The 16,129-nt window shown below is 42.2% G+C and overlaps 2 protein-coding genes across 10 annotated transcripts in view; one reads left to right on the top strand and one right to left on the bottom strand.

Moving 5' to 3' along the window:
* BLOC1S6 (biogenesis of lysosomal organelles complex 1 subunit 6) overlaps positions 1-5,473 on the bottom strand; it is a 114,542-nt gene extending 109,069 nt beyond the window's left edge. The window contains exon 1 of one of the 5 annotated variants that reach the window (XR_004810930.2): positions 5,090-5,469. Coding sequence is in view for 4 of the 5 variants with exons in the window: in XM_025472905.3 (XP_025328690.3) it covers positions 5,090-5,110 (21 nt within the window). In the remaining variant the exon portion in view is untranslated. Of the gene's footprint in view, positions 1-5,089 lie in introns of all 5 variants that reach the window. The other 4 variants (XM_025472905.3, XM_035709106.2, XM_049104014.1 and 1 more) reach the window with 4 other exon arrangements.
* A 1,934-nt stretch (positions 5,474-7,407) lies between these two features.
* Positions 7,408-16,129, top strand: part of SLC30A4 (solute carrier family 30 member 4) — a 32,073-nt gene continuing 23,351 nt past the window's right edge. For 3 of the 5 annotated variants that reach the window (XR_004810928.2, XR_003146239.3, XM_025472902.3), the window contains exons 1-3: positions 7,424-7,564; positions 7,694-8,211; positions 14,180-14,326. Coding sequence is in view for 3 of the 5 variants with exons in the window: in XM_025472902.3 (XP_025328687.1) it covers positions 7,821-8,211; positions 14,180-14,326 (538 nt within the window). In the remaining 2 variants the exon portion in view is untranslated. Of the gene's footprint in view, positions 7,565-7,693; positions 8,212-14,179; positions 14,327-16,129 lie in introns of all 5 variants that reach the window. The other 2 variants (XM_025472903.3, XM_025472904.3) reach the window with 2 other exon arrangements.

Genomic DNA, 16,129 nt, shown 5'->3' with positions numbered 1-16,129 from the left:
TGGAGACCTTTGATCCGTCATTTCACTCTAACAGGGGTCACATCCAGAAAATTTCCCCAGAACACCCAGCTCAGTGTGCTGCAAAGCCCTAAAGGAACAAGGTAAGATATTCTTCTTGCCCGGCAATAATATCATGGTTACAGAATCTATTCTTGCTACAAGGCAAACTCATCCCAGTAAACGAAAAAGTCCCAGGTTTTGGGAATCCCCTCCAACCCGAGTAAACCAGGACAGTTCGTCACCCGCCAGACAGGTTCCTCATTTACAACAGGCTTCTTATCCTACTGTTCCCCAGACTCCACCTGGGCCTACTCCAGAGTTTCTGCTACCTGAAGCACACTATAAAGGTTGCTTTTAGGCAATAGGCTTAAACAATGGAAACCTGAGTCAGGTAAAAGGGCCCACAGGGACTAGTGGGCCAAATGCAAACAGGCCCCATCAGGAAACCTACCCCAAAACTGCCATAAGCCCATAAGCCCTAGCTGACCAAGGGGCTACTTAAAATAGGGCACAAGTTCCAAAAAAAGGGAAAAATCCATATTTTCCAATACCTCCCTACCTTTCCCCATTTAACTCCAGCCTCCCTGGCAGACAGTCTCTCCTCTGCTGTCCTGCCCATTTGTATGCAATAAACTTCTATCGCCTTTGTTCTCCCACAGGTGAATTCTTTCACCGCCCACACCTTGGGCCTCCACCCAATTGGGTCACCATACACCCACCATTCAGAATGTTCAGAGTGGCTCCTCCTGGGTCAGGGGAGGGAGACAACAAGGGCTGGGTGGATCACTGGGAGCAGGATTAAGATCAGAGACCCAGAGACTGAGCAGAAGGGGTTCCCAAGGAACCTCGGTGATGTGGGAAAGAAAGGCAGAAGGAACGTAGATAAAATTAAGTGACCTTATAACCTATAGACAAATACTTGAGACAGGTAGAGTATAATGTTCCTCCAGAAAGCTCCCAACTGTCTTATTGTTAATGCCTTGCCAGAGGGAAAAACAACCTTAGTTTGACAATAGCAAGGCCTCCCATATCTGGGTAGTCTTTAGCACATGAAAGTCCTTTTGGACACCTCCCTTACCTTTACGTCTCATAACCCCAAAGTGTATCATCAGTCACTCCTCATAATCTCGGGGCACCAGGCAGCAGACAACAGCAACTCTTTATGCCACAGAGTCCTGTCTCTGTGCTTTAATAAAATCACCTTTTTTGCACCAAACATGTCTCAAGAATTCTTTCTTGGCCATTGGCTCCTGACCTCACCTACATTCCAAAACAACATCATCAGCTGCTGCAGAGTTAGTTGTTAAGACTCCTGTCTTTCATCTGTGTCTACGTGTTTCTGGGCATATAAGAATGCTTAGACAGTACCTCATATCAGGAAAAACTCATCATTTCCAATGTTTGAGTGTGAGGAAGACCTACTAAAGTGAAGGCTGCCTTAAACCCTATCTGTAAGTGAGCAGAAGGTTGGTAAAATATAAATAACAAAAAGGAGGATAAAACTTTGTTGGTCAGTATAAAACAGCTGTAATAATTACAGTAATTTATATCTAATTACTATGTGGCAAAGTGATTATGAGGCATTATTGTGTCATGTAAATCATACACCAAGATCTTTGTGATTAGGGTACTAAATTCTGCTCACTCATGTGTGCTCCCCTTGTTTAAAACCATTAAAGGATCATTTATGTTGGCTTAGTCTTGGGTTTTTTGCTTCAGGGAATACAGGGAGTTAAATAGCAGGTGAATTTGTTACATTTGATTCTGGGAGGCCCCCTATAAGGATACTTAAAAAAAAAAAATTAAAGCCATCTCTATTTATAAAGGAATTCTGGGAAAAACTCAAAACACTTTGCAGATTTTAATCTAATTAAATCTCACAATAACCCCAGGAGGGAGTTCTTACACAATGGTCTTCATTGTTTAAAGCCACCAGTTGTTAGAGGCCACGGAAGGGTCATTTTGCCTGCAGTTGCTTCTCTGTCTTGGTTTAATTCATAAACGTTATAGTGTTCTTTGAAATAAGTCTAGTGTGGATATAAACTGAGTATTAGGGTATTAATCATCTCCAATCAGTATCAGACAAACTAATCATACCACTAGGAAGTTCCTGGAAACTACACACCAGCTTCACGAAATACAAATAAATGTTTGAGGGGAATTTAAAGTTAGGAATGAATTCCCTCGGGATCCCTGGGTGGCGCAGCGGTTTGGCGCCTGCCTTTGGCCCAGGGCGTGATCCTGGAGTCCGGGATCGAGTCCCACATCGGGCTCCCGGTGCATGGAGCCTGCTTCTCCCTCTGCCTGTGTCTCTGTGCCTCTCTCTCTCTCTGTGACTATCATAAAAATTTAAAAAAAAAAAAAAAAGGAATGAATTCCCTGATTAAAATATTTTTGTATATAAATCCATGTGAATATACAGCACTTCTGCTCTGAGTACAATGTTGGGTGCCATGGACACAAAAACACCTTAAGATAGAAATAATAGAATGGTCACAGTATCATGTGTGGTTGTGATCTAGAGATCTAAGGGAGTCAGAATACATCGTTAACAAACCAGGGACTGGAGTTTAACTCTCCTAGGAAGGGACAGATGCAAGTGAAGGATTCTTAACAATCAGCATTTCCTTGCACCCATGTTTGGCATTTTGGTTCAGATGGCCTGGTCTTTAATAGCTCTCTCTAGAAAAGTAGGTAAGGGACTATTTTCAAAGGAAAATCTCATTGGATTCTTGCACTGTTCCAATGAAATACGTAGGACAAATACTGTTTCCACTTTACAGACAGAAAATGAGTTCAGCAACACTATGCTGCTAGGGATCATAGTGAAAGGATGGTGAAAATTAGAAGCTGAAAGAGCTGGTCTGTGATGAAGGATTCCCAAAGCACTTTCAAATCGGCTTTCCACCCTCACCTTCAAGCTCCCCCAGCCCAGCTGACCCCTCCAGACTCCAGGGCTGGTGTGCTTATGCCTTAAACCCATCCCAGCTCCTATTCCTTCTAATTTTAGCCACACATGGTTAGAGAAATTCATAGGTACATTTACTTTAAAAATTAAGGGAAGACAAAAACAAAAGTATAAAAACAATGAACTTGATTGAACCTTGTTTTAGGCTTTGGCTCACAGGTTGGTTTGCCTGACAGGATACCTGTACATGGACTTGGCCCCCAAAGACCCTCTCCGTTATCTTCTCTCAGTCCAAGAAGATAATTTGCCTAGCCTTGGGCAATTCTCTTAACTACTTTGCGTCTTTCTTGGCTCCCCTGGAGGAGGGGTTAAATTGAATCTCCAGCTACTCTGTTACCAGAGCAATCCACAAAAAGAAGAAATTATTACATTCACCGAAGTTGTACACCACATCAGAAACTTTTCTCCATATGTAGCTAACAGCTTTCATCCCCTCCTGAAAAAGATAAGGAGTCACATTCAAAAAACATCCTTTGGGAATCTCCTACAATCATCTATTCCAATGGAGAAAGGAATTCTCAGGATGGGAAAAATGTGACCACTGAGCCTGTCAATTAAGTCAATTAAGCGGCACCTTTCCCCACATTCCCATTTTTAAAAATTTTTCCACTTTCCCCCCTTGCTCTCCAAGAAGGATTTCACGGGGTGATGCTAAAGTCTCGAGGTGCTGGCAAATCTTTGACATATGGAAGAAGAATTTCTCCCAGCACACTTCAAGGAGTCTAGGTACTTTTTTTTTTTTTTTTAAGATTTTATTTATTTATTCATGAGACACACACAGAGAGAGAGGCAGAGACACAGGCAGAGGGAGAAGCAGGCTCCATGCAGGGAGCCCGATGTGGGACTCAATCCTGGGACCCCGGGATCATGCCCTGGGCTGAAGGCAGACGCTAAACCGCTGAGCCACCCAGGTGTCCCAGGCTAGGTACTTTTCTGTAGATCATTCTATTTGTGTGTGGAAAGAGACTGAGAGGACACTGTATTCTAATGGTTGAGAGGTTGAGCTCTGAAACCAAACTGATCTGAAATTGAACTCCTGCTGTTTGCTAGCATGACTCTAGCCAAGTTACTTCACTTCCCTGAGACTCCCTGTCTTCATCTACTTAAGAAATATTAATAGCTGGCATTGATTGAGCACTTACAACATGCAAGGAGCTATATATGCTATGTTTTACATGCTTTACATGCATGATCTCATTGAATCCTTACCTGAATCCCCCTGTGAAGTGAGTACTCATCAAGCCCCTTTTATAGGTAAGAAAACTGAAGTGCAAATAGGTTAAATGGTTTGCCAGAGATTATAGGACTAAATAGTGAAACCGGGACACACACACAGTCACACTTCAAGACCCATACTTTGAATTATTAACTTCCTCATAGTGATGCTATAAGGATTAAATAAGCTGATATAAATCAAGTCCCCTGCAGAGGTGTTTGGCACATAAAGAAAGCCTCAAGTAAATGTTAGCTGTGGTATTATTTTGGGGATTGTCATTTCTTCCAAAAAATATCTGGGCCAGAAAACAGGTTTTGACATAGGATATCGTGGAGCTATTCTAGTTGACTGCCAGAGGTATGTGTCTTGCAAATGTCAGACGTTTACTATTACTTAAACTATTTGTGTATTATGAGTTACCTGGTTAAGAGTTACCTGGTCAACTGTTTCTATTTGCCCATGCAAAAAAAGCTCTTCATACTGAAAAGAAGTATGAAGTCTCTTATAAAAGAATGGCATGCTGAGCAATAGCTAGCTGAATTGCAGGCAGTATCCAGATTATAAATGCATTCAAAAGTTCATTTGCCTATTGTTATAAATTCTGAATACATAGATATAAGGTTGCAAATGGTGGTTACACGCTAAGACTATTAACAGAAGTCTATTTAGCCCATTTTAAAGTTCAATGATAGAAATCATGCCACTACCCAAGGACAAGCCTAGGAACAAGGAAGGGCCTGTATGATAAAATATATGGACTGCTGAAGTGAGCACTGTGCAATAAAATAATTCAAAAAGTGTCTTTCCTGGTACAAAGGAAAGTTGAAATTGAGTGTATTAGTTATCTATTGCTCTGTAACAAATTATCCCCAAACTTACCATATTAAAACAATAAACATTATTACCTCATACTCTCCGTGGGCCATCCCGGAGCAGCTTTGTTGGGTGGTTCGGCTCAGGATCTCTCATGGGTTTCAGCCAACGTATCCTGGGCTACATCACTTCTAGGTTTAAGTGCAGCTGGAGGATCTACTTCCAAAATGGCTCATTCAAATGGCTGTGGGCAGGAGGCCTCCATTTCTTGTCACATGGGCTTTTCACTGGGGCTGGTTGAGTTCCTCATGACATGGTTAACTCTGGCTTCCCCCAGAGCAAGTGACCCAGGAACAAACAAGCAGGCAGCTGCAGTACCTTTTATGACCTAGTCTTTTAAGTCATACACTGTCACTTATGTCATATTCTACTCATTCTAGGCCATATGCTATTCACATTCGAAGGGAGAGAGATTAAGTTCTACCTGTGGATGGGATGAGTATCAGAACTTGTGGACATACACTAAAATCACTATATAGTTTTTGTTATCCTCCCATCACCCTATCCAGATACCCAGTGACACAAAATAGTAAAAATAAATTGGGATTCAGAACTGCAGTACCCAAAACAATCCATGTGCTGCCTCAACTTTTCTCGAAAACATCTATCCCTTTTCCCTTGAATGGAATTTTATTGAAGAATTTATACTAAAGAAAGAGCAATCACATTCCTAACATATTTGCTTTATTCGCTTGTATTTCTTATTAGTAGAATTTCAGGCAATTTAACAAACTGAAATGAAAAACAACGAATAGGGGCATCTGGGTGGCTCAGTGGTTGAGCCTTTGGCTCAGGTCATGATCCCGGAATCCTGGGATCAAGTCCCACATCGGGTTCCCTGTGGGGAGTCTGCCTCTGTGCGTCTCTCATGAATAAACAAATAAAATCTTTTAAAAATGAAAAAAAAAAAGGAATCCATCCCCCAAGTTGGATGGGGTTAGGAAAGATTCTAGGCAAATCTGCCCTCCTTGTTCTTGGGAACCAGGGTTCCTAACCTGACTCTCATGGCTGCAGCTCTGTAGGAATCTGGTGGGCATTCAAAAGTGAAGGATTGCTGGAGAATCCAAAAGCAGTTGGTGCACTTGCACCTGAGGCATGCGAGATTCTAAAGCGCCATCTGAATCTTCAGAGGAAAATGATGTTCCACGTGAATTACTGTATTATTTTGTAACTTGAATTTTGGTAATCCACATAGACTACTATCAAAATACACCATGCGTTAACACAGGATAACTAGGAATTTCACTCCAGCTCAACTCCAACTGTTAGCTAGGGGCTTGATCTAGGAGTTCCCCCTGACAGTGTGGCTGTTTTAAATTTTAAAATTTGAGTCTTACGCCCTTTCGAGAATATGACAAAAGCTAAGGAACTTCTTTCAAGAAAATACATATAAGCCACAATATTTTGCACATGAGTTTAAGGCCTCCAGAAACCCCTAAAACCCATCCAAGGAGTTTGGATTAAGAAATGTCTTAAGACTTCAAGGGAGAAGGGGAGTGGGGAGGGTTATTGCCATTCCATTTCACCATTAAAACAGTAACTACTACTCAACTTAATTCTTTTAAATTTGGTAACAGAACCGAGGGCCAAAACGGAACTCCCTACTAGATTTTGTGCTTGGATTTAGTCCATAAGTGCAGGCAAAAGGAACAGGGGAGCGAACACACACAGGACAACACCGATTTGATGAAAAGCAATAGTAAATACGAAGCAGGACTTAGAACCGCCGACGACCAGAAGCCTTGCCCTCTCGAAGTTGACCTGACGGTGCAGCAAATTTTGCCAACCTGCCAGAGAAGCAGCAACTCGAGGAAAAGCAAGCTGCGTGGTTTCTCACCCGGCAAGAAAGCGCTAAAACCCCTTTGGGCCGCGGACCCGCAGCCAAGGTCCCGACCCGAGATTCCCGAGGCCCTCCGTGGGTGGAGCGAGCTCCGGCAGCAACGCCCAGCCGCGGACGGGCGGGACCGTTCGAATCTACCCACTGGGTCCGCAGGCCTCCCTCCGCTCCCGCCTCTCCGCCTCGGGAGGCGGCAGGGTGCGCCGGGGCGCGGGGCTTGCGTGCGAGGGCCCCTCGGGCAGAGCCGGCGCGCGGTCGTCCGCAGCCGGGACGGGGCGCGCGGGCGGGCGGGCGCGCGGGCGGGCGGGCGCGCGGGCGGGGGGCCGCGCGGGCGGGCGGGCGCGCGGGGGGGGGGACGCGGCGCGCGCGCCCCCGCCCCGCCCCTCGCGGGCGCCGCAACCCTGCGCAGCGGGCCTGCGCGTGCTCGTGCCGACCCCTCCTTCGCGCTCCTCGCCTGCGGCCGCTCCGGCGCACGCGCGCGGCCTCGCGCAGGGCGGGGAGAGGCGGCGGCCCCCGGCGGCCGGCCCCGAACCTGTCAGACCCGGGGAGCCGGCCTGGAGCTGCGGGCGCGGCAGGCGCCAGGACGGCCCGGCCCTCCGCGCGGCCCCGGCCCGAGCTGTGCCCGGCGGGGGGCGGGGAGATGAGCGGCGGCCCCGCGGCGGAGCCCCAGGTAGACGCGCCGCCCCCTCGCGGAGCCCAGGCGCCTCCGGGCCGGCCTGCGCTCCCGCCGCCCGGGGCTTCGGAACTTGTGGGCAGGGTCGGGGCGCCTTTGATTTATAACGTGTTTCGTTTTCCACAGGATGGGGAGGGCCGCGCGGCAGTGCCCTCGGGAACTGGCGCTCCGGTGAAGTAGGAGCCGCCGGAGCCGCCGGCCGCCCGCCCGCCCGCCCCGAGCCGTTCCGTGCCGCGGCCGCGCAGCCTCTGCCATGGCCGGATCCAGCGCGTGGAAGCGCCTCAAATCTCTGCTGAGGAAGGATGACGCGCCGCTGTTTTTAAATGACACCAGCGCCTTTGACTTCTCGGACGAGGTGGGGGACGAGGGGCTTTCTCGCTTCAACAAACTTCGAGTTGTGGTGGCCGATGATGGTTCTGAAATCCCAGAAAGGCCTATTAACGGGGCGCACCCGGCCCTGCAGGCCGACGATGATTCCTTGCTGGACCAGGACTTACCTTTGGCCAACAGCCAGCTGAGTTTGAAGGTGGACCCCTGTGACAACTGCAGCAGACAGCGAGAGTTACTGAAGCAGAGAAAGGTGAAAACCAGATTGACCATTGCTGCCGTTCTTTACTTGCTTTTCATGATTGGAGAACTTGTAGGTGAGTTGTGGTGCCAACTCACTCTCCCTTTACCTTGTCCCGAAGGTTGTCGTCAAGCTTTAGTTACACATGATTTGAGGTTTAAACTTTCTTTTCAGGAAATTTGTTATTTATCAAGATACCGGTCTCATGATATGAAAAGTACACACGGTTCCAAAGTACAGATCAACCCAAGTACAACATAAACTTGCAGAGATAACTCTTGACTTTTCTTCTGGTTCTCCAAACACTGTGACACCTACTACTGTAAAGTTAAGGACATTTAGCTTCATCGTATATCATGTAACTTCCTCTTTTAAAAGAAAAAAAATTTTTTTATAAAACACCAGGTTAATTTTTGCATCATCTAAAATAGCAAATGATCTAGAATAACATAGAATCATAAAATTTTACAGCACGAAATGACCTTACTGAACACCTCCTCTGCCGTCTTTTTCACACATAGGAATCTGAGGGCCCAGAGACTTCGATAAGTGGTGAGAACGCTTAGCTGGTTAGTGGGAGAGCCACTTGTACCATCCCCGTCTCTTTATTTTTTTCGTTAGAGTGAGGATCTGAAAGGAGCCAGAGGGCTCCCCCAGGGTTTATGAACTTGTTTTTTTCACATCTTAATTATTCAAGTAATACATTCTCACTATAAAATACATTCTTCGAGATTAATTACGTAGGCATGTTAGTGTAACTGCTAACTTCTCATAGTGACAGTTTACAAAGTGACATTAAAGCAGGGAGGTTATCCTGCCATGTTGTTTCTTAATGATGAACCATTACAAGAACAGAGGTGGCAGTCCGGATTAAGATGATGGCCAGAGGTTACATGTAGGAAAATTATATACCTTTCCTACCGCATTCTATACCTCTCCTCCCCAGTGCATATTTCAGCCGTGCCAGCCTCTTTTCTCCCCGTGACTCACAAAGCTCTTTACTGTCCTTAAGGCCTTCAAACTGGCTGGTCCCTCTACCTCAGTGGCTTTCAAACTTTTTTTGACCTCACTATAGTAAAAACTACACTTAACATTGTGACCTGGGTAGGCTTTCATGCATACATATTTATGTACACACATGCACAGTCATCTATGTATAAATATATGTATAACTGAAACAAAAAGTCTCATTTCTTGTGGTGCCTTCTAATATTTTTTCAGTTGTGGCCTCAGCCCACTTAAATTGATTTCGCGTTCCACGAATAGATCAAAACTTGAGGTTTGCAAAACACTGCTTAACCTTTTCCCAAAGCAGTGCCTTTGGAGTGCCTTTTCCCAAAGCTTCTCTTGGCTGGTTTCTTGACATTCATAATAGTATCCCCAAAGATACCTCTGAGAGACATTTTCTGACTAAAGTAAATATCTCATCTCCTCTGTTCTTTTCCCCAACTTTAAAAGCCCTCAGCATCTGAGACTGATCTTGCTTATTATGTGTATTTACTTGTTTAACACGTCTTCTTCCACTGAAATATAAGCTTCATTCCCAGCACCTTCAACAATGACTGGCACAGAATAGACAGTCAATAAGTTTTTTTTGTTGAATTAATGTTTATTGTGATAGAGAGTTATAAATGCTTAAGCTGTAAAGAAATTAAAAGGAAAGAGTGAAGCTGTGGCCAGGTAAAGTATGACCTCTACAGACTAACATCCAATGACTTGCCCAAATTCACAGAGCTAGAATATTGAGTCAGTCAGATGTAGTAATTCTTGAAGTTAATATTTAATATTTGAAGTTAAAATCATATTAACTACAATTTTCCCCCTTAAAATTGATTTAGAGTTTATTTTGTCTAAGTAAAAATTATTAAGATAAAATTGTCCTGACATATCATTTTTGAAATCTCTCCTTTGGTAAAGTTGTTTTGTGAAAGCCACAATAAGTATTTTCTTTAAAATACTGACTTTGTCTTCAAAGATAAAAATATTTTGTTAAAAAATACAGAAATGCTAATTCCTTGGGATAGGCAATTAACATGTTCGGAATATTAGAATTAAATTGTGCATAGTAGAGCATTTATTAAAGTGTATCAAAAACACTTAGAAATAAAGCATCCTATGTAGAAAGTATGGAGTAATTTTAAAAATGAAGTAATTTAAAGATCTGAAAGAGAAGACCTGATTTTGAATCTTGGCTTTGCCACTAACTTGCGCTGAGACTTTAGACAAGTCTTCTTTTCTTCCTTTCATTCAGCAAGTATTTTTTGAGTACTTGCTTTATGACAGGCACTATATTAAATATTCTGGATATACAATGAAGACAAAACTATTGTTAAACCTACTATCTGAAGCAGTCTAATGGAGGGCACAGATGTTAAATAAATACACAAATGAACTTAAAGTTCATACGGTCTTTAGTGTTTTGCAGAAAAAGAACAAAGTACTATATGACATAGTAACAGTGGGACATATTTTATGTATGTATGAGCCAGGTCCAGTTAAGCCAAAAAAAAGGGGGGGGTAGGAGTTACTCAAGGAAAGGGAGTGGAGTTTTCCAGGTAAAAAGAACTGCGTGTCCGAATGTCCTAAAAACCTTCCATTCTTTAAAAGGATCTAAAAAAGAAGGCAAGTTTGACTGGAATATAATAAGCAAGACGAAAGAGTCTGGAGGGCCAGACCAGGCCAGTTCTAATAGACCACATTATGAGTGTAGTTTTTAATTCTAAGTACAATGAAAAAGCCAGTGAAGGCTTTTAAATGGAGAGTGATATGATGGGATTTACCTTTTTAAAAGATTACTCTGGACCTTATATGGAGATGGATTGGAGGGTGCAAATATGGAAGCAAGTAAACTATTACTGAAGTCCAGACAAGAAATGATTACAGCTTGGACTGGTGTGGATGGGGAAAAATGTACTGATTGTAAAACATTCTCAAGGTAACATTACCAAAATTAGCTAATGGTTTAGATATGGGGGTTGATTCTGTAGTTTCTCACCTGAGTAACTGAGTGTATGGAAATGTGTGTCATTTATGAGGCAGGGAGAAAATACAGAGCAGGATTTAGGCATGGGCTCAAGGGTTGTTTTCGACCTGTTAATTATCAGATGTATGTAAAATAGCCAGTAAAGATGTCTAGTGAGCTGTTAGATATATATCTGAGTCTATAGTTCAGAAGAATGGTCAAGTTAAGAGATAGTGTGTAATGCTATCAGAATGGAAAAAAACCACCCATTTTGAAAAAAAAAAAAAAAAAGACCGTTTTGAAGAACTCCAATTTTAGAAGTCAGGCAAAATAGGCTGCTTTAAAAAAGAAATTCAAGGGTAAAGAAAAATGAAAAGAAAAAAATTTTAAACTCCAAAGAAAAGTTATAAGATGAACTAAGGTAATCTCTCAAAGAGTAGAGCAAAAAGATAGAATCCTAAGTAGGCCTAGAATTGGTTGCACCAGGTACTCCCAGAAGTGTGAGTAAAGAGAAAAACTGAAATAAGGAAACTAGTTAAACAGATTATAATAAATATATAGTTAGTATCCACAGAAATAAGAGATTATATATCTACAAAAATAGACTGCTTTGTTTTTTGTTTTTTTTTTTTAAGATTTTTATTCATTTATTTGAGAGGGAGAGAGGAGGAGTACAGGGGCACAGAGGGAGAAGCAGACTCCCAGCTGAGCAAGGAGCCTGATGTGGGGCTCCATCCCAGGCCCCTGGGATCATGACCTGAGCCGAAGGCAGGCAGGCACTCAACCTGCTGAGACACCCAGGCAACTCAAAAAGGCTGCTTGCTTGCTTTATTTATTATTTAGGCTGCTTTAAAAAAAAAAAAAAAAAAAGATTTTATTTACTTATTCATGAGAGAACCGGCAGGGCTGGGGGGGTGGGCGGTGGCGAGGCAGACACACAAGCAGAGGGAGAAGCAAGCTCCATGCAGGGAGCCCGACCTGGGACTCGATAGGGGGGTCTCCAGGATTAGGCCCTGGGCTGAAGGCGGCGCTAAACTGTTGAGCCACCCGGGCGGCCCTAGGCTACTTTAAAAAAGAAATTCAAGGTAAAGAGAAGAGCTTTCTTTATAATGAATAAAGATATTCATTTATTTGTTTTTATTAATAAAAACAAAAAAATTTAAAACTGCATAGAATAGTTATAAGATGAACTAAGGTAATCTCTCACAGAGTAGAGCAAAAAGATAGAAATAGATAATAAGAGAAAAAAACATAAGAAAATTAGTGTATTGGGACACCTGGGTGGCTTAGCAGTTGAGCATTTGACTTTGACTCAGGATATGATCCTGGGGTCCAGGATAGGTCCTACAACGGGGAGCCTGCTTCTCCCTCTGCCTATGTCTCTGCCTCTCATGAATAAATAAATAAAATCTTAAAAAAAGAAAAGAAAATTAGTGTATCAATCCAAACTCCAAATAGTAGGAGTTTGAGGAATAGAAAAAATAGAAGAAAAGAAATAATCAACAATATTTAAGAAATTTCGTTTAAGAAATTTCCCCAGAACTGAAGGGTGTACATTTCCAGATAAGAAGAGTCAGCAAAAACCCAGAAAATTGGGTAAAAATTAACCCGCACCAAGGTATATCATCCTGAAATATCAGAATATAGGGAACACGCTGTTATCTATTGCCTCAAGCAGCTGCAGTCTTAAAATCCCTTTGTTTTTGACAAACATTTGTTAGGATTTGCCTAGGGCAGACCCCCAAATCAAGTCAGGTCAAAACAGCCTTGCTAGTATGGTCTTCCAGAAACTACCAGACAGATCAGATAATGATAGTTCCTTGGGAATGGGGCTACTAAAGAGCTCTAACCCCCTTTATCCCTTGCAGTGACTCCCAGACTGAAGTTTTCACTGGTTGTTGCCTGTTGGTTTTCAGGGCTACCATAGAGCTGGAGCTCTATGGAGATGGAGAGTGGGAGATGGAGCTGGAGAATGGGAGATGGGTCCAAAGCCACAGAATGTTTCCTATTCCTGTAAAGATTTAGTTGTTTTCCTTGAATGAATACTACTGTATCAGTCTTTGGTTAATTTACAGAGTTCTGAAAAAGCTGATTTGGACCCTTTTTGCCCATGTTCTCATTGCTTTTATGGAGGAGATGATTTTCAGAAGTCCTTATTCCGCTATTTTTGCTGATGATTATCAACACATGGCTCTTTAAATTTAGGTTAACTAAAATTAAATAAATTCCTCACTTGAATTATCCATATTTCAAATGCTCAAAAGCTACATGTGACTAGTGGCTACTCTACTGAATAGCACAAATAGAACATTTCCATCATCTCAGAAAGTTACTGGACAGTACAGCTTTAAGGTATTATCTTTATTTTTTAGATAAGAAAACTGAGCTCAAAAGTATTAAGTAACTTGTGGAGAGAGTCTCAGAGAGTCCAAAACCCCATGTTATTAGCCACCAACTTGTATTTTTCTCTCAGTGACTTCCAGCTCTTTAATGTCAAGGAAATACATTTTTAAAAATGGTATTTGTGTAGAGCTGGAGTAAATGGATGTGATTCCCCTCTTTCTGGGATGAGTGTGCAGAGCCAAGAGCAGCAGGAGACATTGCTGGTGATCTTGTGATCACATCCATTTAATCTTCATTTTGAACTAATGTACATTCAAAAAGTTTCTTTGGTTTAGTTTTGTGATCAAATTCTCACAAACAAGTATCTACCTTCAGCTTTCTTGTAATATTTAGATGTTGTGGTTATTAGTTTCACTAATAGAGTCGATTAGTAGGTTGAGTAAAAGCTGCAGTACTAAAACACAAAATTTCAATGCGTTAGCCCCTACTTTAGTGGTTAGGTTTTTTTTAGGATCATTGACTCCTCCAAGAATCTGTTCATAGATGTGGACATTTTCACCACAAAAATACACACATAATTAATGTTTTGCATAAAATTTCAGGGTATCTTGATTTAATTGTACTAGGATAAAGATTTAGTTATAAGTTGATGTTTGGTAGGATGTTACATATTTTTGGTTTGCTTATGTTTATTATTTTAATTAATTAATTTCTTCTTCCCTCTCATCCTTACTCCAAGGTGGATACATTGCAAATAGCTTGGCAATCATGACAGATGCGCTTCATATGTTAACTGACCTAAGTGCCATCATACTGACCCTGCTTGCTTTGTGGCTGTCTTCAAAATCACCAACCAAAAGATTCACCTTTGGATTCCATCGCTTAGGTGGGTAATTGGGAGTTTCTTTTGGTTTACAAAATTTTATAGTAAAACCACAGTGAACTGTAACTACCCTCTGATTAACTGAAATCTTTGTGGTGATAACCCATTTGAATGAAGCAAATGAAAATAGATGAACAAGATTTACTTAGATACATATATTCCAGGGTACATTCAGCCTAGACAGCTAAACAGTTGACTCATATAAAATTATATGGTAATCATTAATCTTTAAATGTTGTTCCCTATTTCCTAAAGATGTTTTCAGAAAAAGTTTACCTTCAGTTTATTCAACCAGGCAAAACCACATGAGTTTATTTGCTTAATGTGTATTAGCTTCTTCCTTTCTCTTCAGGTATTCCAACCAAAGCTACCATAGCCCAGATCTTCAGCAGTACTATATTTTTCACATATACTATGTGACTGACCTTCATTGTTGCCACTGTATTATCATAATCCTGTAAATGCTGATAAAGATTCTCTGACCAAAGTTTAGTCAGTCACCTGAACCTTTCTCCAAGCCCATCTATGCACTTCCTTATAAAACCCTGTTTTAGTGGGTACCTGGGGCACTCAGTTGGTTAAGTGTCTGCCTCTGGCCCAGGTCATGATCCCAGGGTTCTGGGATGGAGCCCCACATCAGACTCCCTGCTCAGTGGGAAGCCTGCTTCTCCCTCTCCATTTCCCCCTGCCCTCCTGCACGTGCACTCACTGTCTCAAATAAATAAATAAATTTTTTTTTAAATCCTGTTTTAGCAAGAACCCTGCTAAACCAATTTAACAGAATCCCCACTCTCAGTAACTGATTAGTTTTCCCCTAGGTGATGTCTCATCGCACTGGCCTGTCTAGTGAAAATTCTCTTGGGTCAGTTTAGCCAGAATCCCCCTCTCCCTTCATGTTTCCTCTTAGTAATTTTCCATCCAACTGACCTCCACCCTGCTCCTTGGCTGTAAATTCCCACTTGCCCATAACAGTATTCAGAGCTGAACCCAATCTCTCCCTGCCCACTGCAGAGTTCTACTACAGTGGTCTTGTACCTTCTTTGATAGCTTCCCCTCCTTTGAGTAAAGTCATCTTTACCATGCATTGACAAGTATCATCAAATTTTTTTCTTTAACAATGTACACATATTTCTATTTTCCTGTTTTGAACAAATATTAATATTTAATTAGGGGATTTTAGCCCTAATAACAATAACATTGTTATTCATACAATTCTCTGTTGTGTTTTTAGATTTTTTTTTTACTTGTTTAAAAATATGTATAAAATAATTACTTGGGGACACCTGGGTGGCTCAGTGGTTGGGTGCCTACCTTCGGCTCAGGTCATGATCCCGGGATCTGGGATCGAGTCCCGCATCGGGCTCCCTTCAGGGACCCTGCTTCTCCCTTTGCCCGTGTCTCTGCCTCTCTCTCTCTCTCTCTCTCTCTCTCTCTCTCTGTGTCTCTGATGAATAAATAAATCTTTAAAAAACAAAACAAAACAATTACTTGAACTAGTATGTGAAATGGCAGATGTCCAGATGTCATTTGCTTAGAATCTAGAGGTTGACATTTAGGTAGCTTCAGCAAGACCTGTTTTAAAGAACCAGAATTAACAACTTACAGTTTAATTTTGTAGCAGTACTGACTTTCTTGGCTAATACATCAGTCACTTCCTCCCCTTCTTGGTTACTTTTTAGCCTCATCTTCACTCAGCATCTGGGTCTTCTAAAATTTAGTTTCTGAGCCTTCTGTGTAAAACTCCATTGTACCTGAAAGGCTATATCCAAGTAGCTAGCCAGATCATAAGATTGGGAAATTATCCGG

The sequence above is a fragment of the Canis lupus genome, chromosome 30, assembly GCF_003254725.2.
Source record: "Canis lupus dingo isolate Sandy chromosome 30, ASM325472v2, whole genome shotgun sequence".
NCBI classification, from domain to species: domain Eukaryota; kingdom Metazoa; phylum Chordata; class Mammalia; order Carnivora; family Canidae; genus Canis; species Canis lupus.
Note: the sequence above shows the minus strand (reverse complement) of the source record. Positions and strands in the feature narration are given on the sequence as shown.